This window comes from Tasmannia lanceolata, unplaced genomic scaffold (genome assembly GCF_043159265.1).
Source record: "Tasmannia lanceolata isolate RefF3 unplaced genomic scaffold, GAP_Taslan_0.1 ptg000037l, whole genome shotgun sequence".
Lineage (NCBI taxonomy): Eukaryota > Viridiplantae > Streptophyta > Magnoliopsida > Canellales > Winteraceae > Tasmannia > Tasmannia lanceolata.
In genome coordinates, this window is record NW_027518714.1 from 8,697,884 (window position 1) to 8,710,674 (window position 12,791).

At 39.9% G+C, this 12,791-nt stretch overlaps 1 protein-coding gene across 3 annotated transcripts; it reads right to left on the reverse strand.

The window, feature by feature from the left end:
- Positions 1-3,063: 3,063 nt before the first annotated feature.
- LOC143862492 (cytochrome P450 CYP72A616-like) lies at positions 3,064-8,884 on the reverse strand. 3 transcript variants are annotated; one of them, XM_077373547.1, is made up of 5 exons: positions 8,565-8,884; positions 6,050-6,270; positions 5,278-5,522; positions 4,062-4,455; positions 3,064-3,682 (listed from the first exon to the last, which is right to left on the reverse strand). In XM_077373547.1, the coding sequence occupies exons 1-5, from the start codon at positions 8,839-8,841 to the stop codon at positions 3,257-3,259; spliced, it is 1,563 nt and encodes a 520-aa protein (XP_077229662.1). In that variant the 5' UTR covers positions 8,842-8,884; the 3' UTR covers positions 3,064-3,256. The 3 variants fall into 3 exon arrangements, with proteins under 3 accessions (XP_077229662.1, XP_077229663.1, XP_077229664.1); XM_077373548.1 differs by lacking the exon at positions 8,565-8,884 and adding an exon at positions 6,517-6,658; XM_077373549.1 differs by lacking the exon at positions 8,565-8,884 and adding an exon at positions 6,548-6,651.
- Positions 8,885-12,791: the final 3,907 nt, after the last annotated feature.

The window sequence follows — 12,791 nt, forward strand, 5'->3', positions numbered from 1 at the left end:
TTTCCACATGTCACCCTTCCGCGGTGGCCGACTCTATGGCAACTTCACTCTAGCAGAGCTTTCACTCTGCCTTTTTTCACCAAGTAGCCCTCTCCAGGTAGTCCACTCCACAGGCCGCCCCTTCTGTGACTCGAACACGGGACGCGATGACTGCTATGATACCAAACGTTAGGTACCTTACCAATACACCAAAAGCTCCAGAGCTGATGGAACTTGTTAGGCAAGCCCTTTAAACCTATCCCATACCAGACTAGGTTCCAACTAGTCCCATACCTAGGCGGGTCCCCCACTCAGGACCTTAACACCATCGATCTGAGTTTTTCGAGAATTGCAGTTGGATTTTTAATGAGATTTCCCGATTCGATATAAGGAGGTGGTCTGTGCAGAGAAAACGATGATTCAATGTCCTTGAATTTTCAAGCTTTGCTTGAGATTTCGTTGTCTCACGGCATGAATTACATGGCGGACCTTGTCTTGATGATTTAGACTCTCTCAGACGTCACGATCAAATACGGCGGGAGGTGAATAAATGCCTTTTGGTTGATTATGTCTGGAGTTTGGACCTTATCTCTGCTTGTGTACGATTCTTGGATTTGTTTCTGTTTTTTTTTTTCTGAAACCTTTTCATCATAATAGAAGAGTTTCTTTGTTACAGTCCGAGTGGAGGCATCAAAGCAGCTACAACAGCTACCACATCTCGTGTTCTAGTCACAGAAGGGGCAGCCACATCTTGTGTTTTAGTCACAGAAGGGGCAGCCTGTGGAGGCCCGGTAAAAAGAGTGAAAGCTGCCAATGTGACAAGTTTAAAGGGCCTAGCCTAACAGCTTCGAGCTTTTGGTTTATTGGTTAGGTACCTAACATTTGGTGTAACATGCCACCACACTTTCACATTTGCTGTCCTCGGCGGCCCACTTTCACTCGGGCCTTTTTTCCAGGTAGCCCTTTCCATGGGTTGCCCCTTCCGTCGAGGCCGGCAACTTTACTCTGGCAGCTTTCACACTGACATTTTACCCGGTAGTTCTTTCCACAGATCGCCCCTTCAAGTCACGGGATATGGTGGCTGCTCTAATACCAAATGTTAGGTAATCAACATGCCAAAAGCTCTAGAGCTGATGAAACACATTAGGCCAGGCCCTTCAAACTTGTCCCATATGAGGTTGGGTCCCGCCTAGTCCCATACCTAAGCAGGCCCTCACTCAGGACCGTAACATTCTTGCTGAAAAAGATCTGAAAAACTTTATCCCGACAAAGTCCAGGGGTTATTTTGGTTATATCCATGGCAATGTTGTTGCTTTTCAGTACATTTCATTCATTAGTACATCCAATGAAAAGATCATATTAAACGTTGTTGTCTTGATTTATTGGTTGTTCTCATCTTATGATTTGCAAGCTGTTGTTTCTTTGCTTTTGAAATTAACTGCCTGCGCTCTTTCAGCCTTTGGGTATTGCTTTTCTATTCAGTTTTTAAGTTCGCTGTTAATTCTTGTCTCTTTGGTGGTTGGACAGTGATCATAGTGTGTGTGGAATTCTTCTCCGCCCTTGTCAACTTGGATTCAAGGGTCGAGTTGAGTGATAGGTTTCAATAATTGGGACTGAATTCTAGTTTGCTTTTGATGCTTGCAAACCACGAAGTTGAGTTCCGAAGAACAGGGCTAAGATATTAATGTATGAGATATTATGTTTAATTTACTGGAGTTTGAATGATTATTATCGCCTTTGGTCAGTGTTATTTATGTTTTCTGTGTGGTGATTTATTTGAGTGCTGTTTGCCTTTGGCTACTTTTCAGTTCGGGTTTCATCTGTACTTGTTTGAATTTGAGGTTACTATTGTTCAAAAGGTGTAATTATATCATGAAAAAAAAATTGAACTACAAGTTTTTAACTGATGAGATAGTTCATTTATTGACTATTGCATTTTTATTGAATTACATTAGTTTCTCTTATTGTTTCTTCGATTTTTGTATGGAAAGTTTTGTCGAACCAAAGCGAAACCTTTTCCAGGTTGATCAACGGTTCAATTTTAAAACATTGTGAACAATTAGTTAAATTAAATGCTATCCAATTGACTATCATTTTGTATTCCTTGTAATTCAGATTTTGCGACATTCCAGTTTGTAGTTTCTTGTTTTGTCTGTTGTCCTGTTCTTTCAGTCATTACACTCAAAGCCATCTTTCACTTCTTAATATTTTACAACTCTATGTTTCTTCCTATCTTGTTTGAATCAGCTAGTTTGCCATCCTTGCTATTACAAAGGGGTCAGTTCTACATTATTCGAACTGATTGTTACAATTGTCATTTATTCATCCAAGTCCTGTAAATGTTTTCACTCCAATATATTAGTTGGGTTATCTACCTCTTCAAATCATGGTGAGTCCGCACCCAAGTCTGTATAGACTACAGACATCCAGTCCATCCTTTTGGTTTAGTTCCGCAGAGTTCAGGAAATTTCTTAGACTTTTGAAAATTCCTCCAATTTCTTGCTCTTTATAGAGTTTCTTTTTCCTTCCACAGCCTCCCTACATCACCATATTTCTAATAGGGAAATGATATCAGCACAACCATGTTTTAATAATTGAACAGACCCAGCTTATCTTTTCTTTCTTTAATTGGCTTGTGAGCTTTTTTGGGAACTGTAATGACCTTTTCACAGCTCTTTAAATGCTTAAAGACAAGATGCACTAGTGAAAATATCAAAACATGGTTGTGCTGATATCATTTCCCTTCTAATAAGGCTACTTCTCTTTTATTACTTCAAGTTGTGTCAATAGTAAGTTGTGTCAATGGTAGGCTTACAATTGTTGATGGTATTTTTTGTTCTTGTTGGGGAAGAGAAATTGTTAGACTAAACGTATCTCTGAACTGTAATGTAAAGTTAATTGTGAGGAAGATGATTGGTGGTGGTCTTGAAGTCGGGCAGTATTTTCTGGGCACATAGTAGACTTCTACAACTCATCTGTCTTCAATTAAAGTTAATAAAGATCAATTAATGCTTTGGCATAGCTGCCTAAGTCGTATTTGTATGGGTGTGTTTTCTAGTACACTTGAACTTACTAGAGTACGCATTGCAGTGCACAAACACAGAATTTCATTATCCTTGGATGTATATATATTGTCTAGACATCTGTGCTCCAAGTACAATTATAGAAGGATGACAGCAAATAAAAAAAAGAAAAAAAGAAGAAGAAGGAGAAACACTACATCTTTAGTGAGCTAGTAAAAGAGGTAATGATGATGGTACTGTTGAGAAGGATGACCTTATAGCTTATGTATGATGATTTGAGCCCCATGTTGTGGTTGAAGTGCTATAATAGTGCATGGAGCATGAGTATAGGAGGGTGAAAGCTCAAAAGAGAAGTGCTGCAGGATCATAGCCAGAGCCATCCTAGCTTCTATCATTGCAAAGCCCTGGCCAATACATATCCTTGGGCTCCATCCAAATGGAAAGAATGCGAGTTGATCCTTTGATGCCTTTGCAACTCCTGCTGAGAATCTCTCTGGTTTGAATTCTTCAGCATCTTTGCCCCACAACTCAGTATCATGATGGACAAGGATTGTTGGTAGCAAGAGGTCGACACCGGCAGGGATTGAGATATCTCCTAATTTTATTCTCTTGTCAGTATGCCGAAGTTGACTAGCTATAGGTGGATACAACCTTAGAACTTCATTCAATATCATGGTTACCTGTAAGACAATACAGGTGTGAGCAAATCCACACAATAACACGTATTGGAGTACAAAGATAAGATCATGTTCACCCAGAGTTTTCTTAAAATGAGAAGTGTCGCATACTCTTTCAAAAATCACTCTGGACAGCTTATTTTCTCTGTTAAGTGCCCAAAACGCGAACAGTTTTTACTTTGAAATGGAAGAGATATTCGGTCTTGCTGAAATGAGTGCAGTAACTCTTGCATGTTTTCCATAAGGAGGGGATATTAAGGAAACAATTATCTTCTAAATTTTCATGGTGAATACTAACAACCATAGAATTAGTAATAAGCATTAGAAATGAACTTACAAACCCTGGATAAAGTAGTAAGTTGATGGAAGGAAAATTACTCACAATCTTAAATTGGTTTATGCTTTCAAAATTGGGTGTGCTTTTCCCACATATTTGCAGTACCTCCGCCCTTGCCTTTTCTTGCCAGCTTGGATGCAATGCTAAAACAACCATTGTCCATGTTAGCAGGACTTTGGTTGTCTCGTGGCCAGCAAAGTAGAACAACTTGCATTCCTCTATCACGTCTTCAGTTGTCAGTACATTGTTCTTTGAGTCATTCTCATCTTCTTGGATATCATTGTTGTATTTGAATTGCAACAACATACCTAGTAGGTCATCACACCCTGATTCTCCCATTTTCATTGCCTGCTCTTTCCTATTGATCATATCTCTTAACAAACGTTTGATTTCTTTGTCTAACTTCATTCTCCTCTTGTTGTTTTCTGTGGGAAGGAATCTATATAAAACAGAGTCGAAAATGTAAGGACAATTGCCTTTTATATCTATGGCGATTAATCTGTTCTTCCCCATATGTACTCGATAAATCCATGAAAAATAGTGATCTCGCTTTGCCTGTTCCAAACTGATTTTTTGTGATATTCGCGACTTTAGAATTCAAGAACGATGGAGGTGTTGGTGATTGATTTCCAAAGGTAACAATTGTGAGAATTCAATAGCAGACATTAGGGGAAGTGGTGTTGACGTAAGATCAGAGTAGCATCTCTGGTAGTAACAATGGTGTGGCAAACATGGTGATGGAGTAGAGAAAATTGTGGTGTATGGTGGGTTTGGAATGACATAGTTGGTGACATAGAGGAAACAGAGGAGGAAAGAAAAACGAGTGCCAAAGCTTCCCTGTATTTTTTTCTCACAAAAATAGAGGGGTGTTCTTGTAAACATACAGGAAAAATATTGGCAACACTCTTGCTTGGCTGTGGTGTTCTTTTTGTTCATGCCTTTTTCTTTTGTTGAAAAGAAATCGGGTTCTTCTTTGTTTCGCAGAAAAATATTTGTGCATCTTTTTACGTGACTAGACCTGGTAGGCTATGTTTTTAACCTGATATTCTGTACTTAAATCTGAATTGTTAGTGTGAATATTGGTTGAGATGAATGCCATTAGAAAAATATTGGTTGTGATGAACCTGTTAAATAAAACAGGTTCATATTGTTTGGTTAACAGGGATAGCATTATATCAATATCTTATAATATCTAAAGAATCCCAATAGGAAGTCAGGAGTAAGGACTAAGGATATAAAAAACAGAGAAATAGAAATGGACCTGAAACCTGGGATGTATACCATCTGAAGAGCTTTGTTGACCAGAGCGACCTGTTCTTTCTGAAGTTGGAATATGCTCTTGCCCTCTACATAGTTGCTTCCAAAGGCCGTTCGAGAGATGAGATCTCCAGTAAGATTCTCAAATTCAGACCAGACATCCAATTCACAAGATCCTTGTGGACCAACATAGTCTCCCCACCTCTTGATCATTTCACTACAACTAGTAGAAAATGCTGGTACCATCCCCTGTAATTAGGATTCCAGCATTATATTTATAAAATATGTATAACCTTAGCACTAGGACAGTAAAATTTTAAAATAAATTGCTTTCTAGAAAGCAGTCGATGTTTGCACCTACTCTGGCCTGTAAATGTTACTTATGGGCAGCATCTAGTGGCCATTGAAATTGATTCTAGGGATTGCTAGATTTGCCTGCGCGTGGTGTGTGATATATATTTGAGTTCTTACTAACATTTGCCACTTTATAAGCATGTTTTTTCTGTGTTGCTGGTGTTTTGTATGGTGCTGCATTAAGTTTGACAGAATCTCATAAATGAAGGTAATTTTTTATCCGTAATTCTAAATTATCTCAATTTTTATGTAATAGTTGGGTGTTTCTAGTTGGTAATTCTCTGTAAAAAGCTTTCCAGTATATCTCATTTATTGGATGAATTATCAGGTTAATTTTTTGATTATTAACATGAGAACCTCACATTATATACTACATCTACATGGTTTCTGCGTAAAATTAATAGAGCATTATGGGAAGCAACCTTCAGTTTCTCTATGTGGAAAGCTGGGGCAATCATCCTCCTACGTTTTGCCCATTCCTTTCCATCCAAGCTATTGATTCCCTTGGATAACAATCTCACAAGAGGGTTTACTCTGGGCTTGCGAATGTGACCAAGCTTGTTGGTGTAGACTTCCTTCATCAGTTCTGCGTCCGAGATGATGAGTGTAGGTGTTGGCCCGTTCCAAAACAGCGATATCTTGCCTGTTTTGAATGTCCCAACATCATTACTTGAGAATAACTAGTATAAATTTGAGGTGTGCAAGGGGAATGAAAACCTACAACATTCTTTCATCAAATGAAAAATCAGAAAAGCAGCAATAGGAAAACTCAAAAAAGTTCACCAATCACGAGTTAATACAACTTCTAAAAGCAATGTAAAAGAGAAGAACAAGGAAAACTGATATGGAAACTCATGATTTTCATCATAAAATAATTGAGTTTACCCACATGATTTTAGTTGTGTTTGCAAATAGTTTACCATATTTACAAGGCTATCTTTATCTTGGACAATTCGGGTCATTTGATTGGTGCAGTTTTTGCAGTGGCTCTCCATGCTAGTGGCCAGTGTGTATGCTTCTGATGACTCCACAGTACATTATAGTTCTGTCTGTCCTAATAAACTGTACAGTTGTCTGATTACATAGAGTCTGGACCATTCATTTAGTGGACCTTACTGGGGATGAACATGTTTCAGATAGGATAATCATAACCATTCATTTGGCGGGCCCCAGTTTGAATGGCCGATCGTGCAAAGTATTCGATCTAAATGAATGATCCTAACCATCAGATTAGTAGTTTGCAAACAAATTAATGGTCAAAACATTGAGAGCTTCTCTTTATTTGGTCATTCAATTCACCTGATGGTTGCTCTTGATGGACCACCCCACCATCCATGTCTAAGGTGTGAATTATTGCCACTAGATTATTCTTCTAATAAGGGAGTTGAACTCCCCACTCCTCTCTTGATTTTAAATTTTCTATTAAGGCAGTTTGGTGCCCACTTGGCGTGATAGAAAATGACGTTTAATAGAGATGCTGTACGTAATCTTATCAAACTGAATAGGAAGGACTTGTGTGGTGCTTTTGGCTTTATTCGGAGGGGTTCGAAAAACTAGGGATAACCATCAGCAGTAGATCACTTTGGGGTAAACAGTGAAGGGACCAACTTAAAAGGGAAGTATGCATTGCAGAGAATTCTGGGCTCTGGTTTCAAGAAGGTAAGAGCTTTTTGGGAATTGTAATAATCCTTTAAATAAAAAAAGACATGATGGGTTAGTGCAATTATCAAACTATGGTTGTGCATATCAGAGAAATTATATGGTGACCGACCGTGCACCAACGAGGGCGGGAATCCCACCCTTGATATTTGATCCAACAGCAGCACCCTAAAAAGTCAAGAAAAAGGGGCTGCTGTTGGATAAAAATTCGAGGATGGGCTTCCCGCCCTTGTTGTTTCACAGTCGGCCACCAAATAAAATCTCGTGCGTATACGGTCTGTTTGGTTGCCGGGTTTTTTTTATTCTTGGCACTTTTGTGGGATTTCCTCAGGAAACCCACGTTTGGTTGGTGGGCCCAAAATAATCCCAGGAACCAAAATAACCCCGCGCGAAATCTGTGGAAGGAAAAAAATACTCCCAGGAACCAAAATAATCCCAGGTACCAAAAATAAGCTTGAGAAGAATTTTGTTCTTCCCAACAGTTCAGGCAACCAAACAAGCATAGTCCGGTCAACCAAACATGGGTTTTTTTATTTTACCAGGATACTTCTGGGACTTTTTTTTTTCCCACCAATCTCCTTGGATTTTTTTTCTCCCACATAAATCCTCTGTTCCTTTGGACGTAAAATTTGTTTTATGTTCATTTTTACAACATAAAACAAATTTTAGGTCGAAAGAAACAGAGCCCATTAAACTTTTTTTAAACTTTACCGCGAAATATGTTATTTAATGTGTTTCTAGAACTTCCAGAGAGAGAGAGAGAGAGAGAGAGAGAGAGTCCCAAGTATTTAAATATTTTAGGGATTTGCTAGAGTCCATGGCCATCGCAATGGACCGTAGTAAATCCCAATGTTTTATCAAAGATTTTTTATTGAGTTGACTGGGCAATATGTTCTTTAATGCGTTAGGAGAAAAAAAAACAGAGATTTTATATTAGATTTTTGAAAATATTGCCCATTCAGACAAAATCCGAGGTGATTGTCATTTTTTAAGCCGGCAAATGGATGTAGTAAAAACATATGTAACCTAGGTCCCAATCAATCATAAAAAGATTCAGTAACTAGATTGCTAGAATCTTTGGATGAGATTTTTGGGGCATCATTGATCCATGACAAGAGCCCATCAGAGAAGCCAGCTAAATAGATAAATAGTTCACTAAACAGAGGATCCATGAACATATATACAAAACTTTAGCTAAGGTTGAAAATAAAAGGAAAATGATCCACATTCAGTGTTAAAATCCTAAAAAATTGTAAAGAGAAAGAAGGCAGCAGATACCATGGGTTTGCACCGTTTGATGAACAAATGGCAAGAGACGTGGAGCTGTATGGTGATTTAGATTCATGGGTTTAGAACATGCTTCCTTCATTGTCCTCCTTTGCTCTTTCTTGTCTCCATACAGAAGCTTGTAAGGAGTGCCTTTGATTCCTTGCTGCTTCAATTCCTTTCCTAGTTTCATGGGTTTCCACCATATGGTGTATGCTATTCTCACCACCCATGAAAGAAGAAGTAGAGATGAAGAGATTATCACAAACATGGAAAGAAACTCTTCCATTTTCTAAACAAGAGAGAAAGGTTTTGTGAATGGAGAAAAAAAGAGGGAAGGCTTTGCATATTTATTGGTGTCTCAACGACAGATGATAGTAACAGCGTGGTATTTTTCCTTTTTTGTGACTGGCTAAACGTGGGAATCTTCTTTGATACATGGTCTTTGATGCTCTTCCTCTCGAAATTTACTATTAATTCCATTTTCCTAAGTATCACCTATTATAAATTTTTTCCTATTTTGGGTCTCTCGTTTGTCCCTAATGATTTATGACATTATGAAAGTTCAGTTCCAACTTTTCTTCCTTTTTCTTTTCTTTTTGACTTTGAGAAGTTGGAAAGGAATATATTATTGGGACTCTCACGTTCGGATGTGACTATCTTGCCACATGGCTCAAGGTGGCAAATGGGCCGTGCTGGCATGGCACCAATAAGTTTGAGGTTAGGCACGGCACGGCACGGCACGGCCCGGCCCGCGGCCCGTATCGTGATGGCTGTGCCGGCCTGGGACAACAGCCTTATATGCTCACTTTTTAACTGATTTTGCCGTGCCGGGTCGCGTGCCTAAACCCACAGTCTGGCACAAGCCGCGGCTTCGTGCCGTGCCGGCACGACCCATGTCACTGTGGCTATTCGTGCCATGCCAGCACGGCCGTGTCTTGCCGTGCCTTGCCAGCCGCGGGCTGGCATGGCCCATTTGCCTCCTTGACACATGGCACACGTATATGGCGATCAAAGCAGTTGATTTGGTGACCCCATGAGCCCAATCAATCAGCAACGGTCCCACCCCGACAGGATGATTCCAACCGTTTGATCATTATCAGCAATTAATCAACACTTGTTTTGGAAAACCCAAAAAATGGATCAAAGGTGAGTATTATCTGATCATAGTGGCCTGCCATATCTTCTGTCTGGATCTAGCCCATTTTATGGATAGTGAAGTTCCATGTGGTAGAGCTCTCTGTTTTTTATGATGGCTGAATTTTATGGACAGTGATAAGAGGTGGGCTGCTAGGGCTGGCAATTTCACCCGAAAAAGCGGGGATCCGCCCCGCCCCGCCCCGTTTGGGGAGGGGATTCCCCGATTTGAAAGGGGAAGGGGAAGGGGAAGGGGATTATAAAAATTCCCCGGTGCGGGGAGGGGAAGGGGAAGGGGATGGAGTTGTCCCCGCCCCGCCCCGCCCCACCCCGACCCGCCCCGCTACGCCCCGCTAATAATGCCATTTTTTTGTAAATTTTTAAGTGTTTTTTTTAAGGAAAACTACTAGAAACTCTGTGGATCGGCTACAAGATTCCCCCAAACATAAACTTAGCTTGTCTTTTCCTTTTAATTAGCTTCTGAGAGCATTTTGGGAACTATAATAACCTTTTCACAGATGTTGAAATAATAAAGACAAGCTGAGAGCCTGAGACGCTGAGTGTATGCAATTATCAAAAAATCGTAGTGCCAACAAAATTTTAGGGTTGGATTGCAGGTTTTAATTTTCAACAAGAAAAATTTAGCTACTAGAAATTTGTTTCATGTCAGCACTAGACTGAATTGCAGTTAAAGAAATAAGTCATTTGTTGATTTTGTTCTCTTCTCCATTCTCATTTCTCATGCTCATCTGGGGGTTAACATGCTATACAGAATGAACTAATGAACATTATTTTGCGTGTGTGAGCGCCCACTTATGGACTTTTAAAGTTCATTGTGACTACTGAAATAGTTACTTTTTGCACATTGGCTGTCTGTTAATGAAGGTAATCCTGGTGCTCATTTTTATCATTCCATAATTTATGCAGAAAATTGCTGAAAGATGAGGTCCTGTTGTTATTTATGTTTGTTGTCTCATCCATGCATTTCTGATTTTGTCCATCTGTTTGTTGATCACATGAATAGAATCATAGCATTCATCACAATATTGTCTGTAATGGACGTAGAAGAAAGAAGCTCTGTTTGCTGGTTTGATTGGGTTCCAAAGAGGGGGCGGGGCGGGGATTTTGTCCCCGAAGGATGCGGGGAGGGGAAGGGGAAGGGGAAGGGGAAGGGGATTAGATATTCCCCGCGGGGAGGGGAGGGGGATTCCCCACCATCCCCGCAGAGGGGAAGGGGAAGGGGAGGGGGGAAATTCCCCGCAGAGGGGAAGGGGAAGGGGACCCCAACATCCGGCCCCGACCCGCCCCGTTGCCACCCCTATGGGCTGCACAGCCTGCACTTAGAATTTTAGGTTGAAGAGGGGACCTCTATACCTATGGATTTATGAATAGCATATTTTTCAAGCCATCCCCACCATGAATAATTTTTTTAGGGAATTTATACCAGTACCGACTTAATAAATTTACAATCCTTAAAAGGTGTTTCTTTTTTGAGTCTGTACGACTGTACCCAAGTCTGTACACACGACCAATCCATCTTTTAAGTTTTGTTCAGTAGAGTCAAAGAAAATTTCTGAAATTTCTTGTACCCTCTAGAGTTTACTTTTCTTTTATTACTTCATGTCGATGGTAGGCTTACAATTGTTGATAGTTCTTTTGTTCTTGTTGGTGGAAGAGGAAATGTTATTATCCTTTTCTTAATCATTACGCTAATTTGTTCAAGTGTCTGTTTTTTCATCCAATTTGATCTCTTAAGCACTTATATCGGGGTTTGGACATCTTCATGAACATTGTATCGAGGGCAGTTTGGAAGTTGAAAGTGACTCTTCTAACATTGTGAAGTGGGCAAAAGGAATCAGTGATGGTCCATGGAGACTTGGCAATGTTATTGATGGGGGATTTGCTAGGGACCATCGCAGAAGGCATTTCGCGGATGATCTGTTGCATGAGAGAGCAGCCACATCATGAATAAAGACAAAAAAATCTGTCGATCAAAGAGCCTATGTGGGAGGAGGAGCGAATTCGGACTGAATCTCGAATGATGAAGTTGGGCTGCCTAGCCAAATTGGGTGCTTTTTGCAACTCTTTCTTTTGGGGGTATTCACTCCCAGGCTCACTTTTATTAATGAAATTTAATAGTGGTATCTATTTCAAAAAGATAAAAAAGCAAAAAATACTTAAGCAGTTACCATTAGTCGTGGATTCCTAATAGACCCTTGTTGAGTTGGATGTCTTGAATTCAAACCTGATTGGGGTCCAAAATATTGTGTGTGACCTGGATAAGGTCCGAAATATTGTGTGGGTTCAATTGGTCACTAATTCCTAATTGCCATATGGGGGCTGTTTTATGTGTTTTTTCAGCCTGATAAGACTAACTTATGGCCCGCATTATATAAAGGGGCTTTTAGGGCTTATTTGATAGCTAGTCTTGTAAAGAGGGTTGAGAGCTCATAAGAAAGGCGAAAAAGGGGTGCTAAGGTTTCTAGTGGGTTTGGTGAGAGAGGCATTGATTGGACTTATTTTTTCTTGTCGCCTCTGCTGTGGAGTTGGCTTTGCCGAACCATGTAAATCTTTGTGTCTTCTGTGCGTTTGCTTGTGTTTGTTATTTTGTTTTTGCTTTGCCATTGAAATCTCAGATCACATAAGAAGAGAGATTTATTCATAACAACCCTCCGTCTGTTCACTGTGTTGTTTTGTCTCTTCTTTACCATAAATGATATCAATGTCAGGTACTGTGCAAATAGAGAAGACTCACCGGGGGTAGATTTCACAACAAGAGATGAATGTTGCCGGAGAGGAAAAAAATGGAGGGCAGGTTTCGCAACAAGAGATGGATGTTGCCGGAGAGGAACTGATTGCGAGAGAGAAGAGAACGGATCGGGCCTTATAGCTCTGATACCATATCAAGTACTGTGCAAATAGAGAAGAATAGTATATTGCATTCACCGTATGTTTTTCAGTATTCACAAGTTACATGCATATAGATATAAAATCCCTCGATTTGGGAAATCAGATAAAGAGAATTACAGCCTAAATAAGTAAGGAACTATACCGGGCATGTGTTGGGAAATCAAACTATTTAGTAAGAAACTAAATAAGTAA

Excerpts from the sequence above, each read along its gene's own strand:
- LOC143862492 (XM_077373547.1), bottom strand. The coding sequence starts at position 8,841 with ATGGAAGAGTTTCTTTCCATGTTTGTGATAATCTCTTCATCTCTACTT. Across the intron at positions 5,523-6,049 it reads TCCACATAGAGAAACTGAAG|GGGATGGTACCAGCATTTTC; the intron begins GTTGCTTCCCAT and ends TCCTAATTACAG. Across the intron at positions 4,456-5,277 it reads GTATACATCCCAGGTTTCAG|ATTCCTTCCCACAGAAAACA; the intron begins GTCCATTTCTAT and ends TGTTTTATATAG.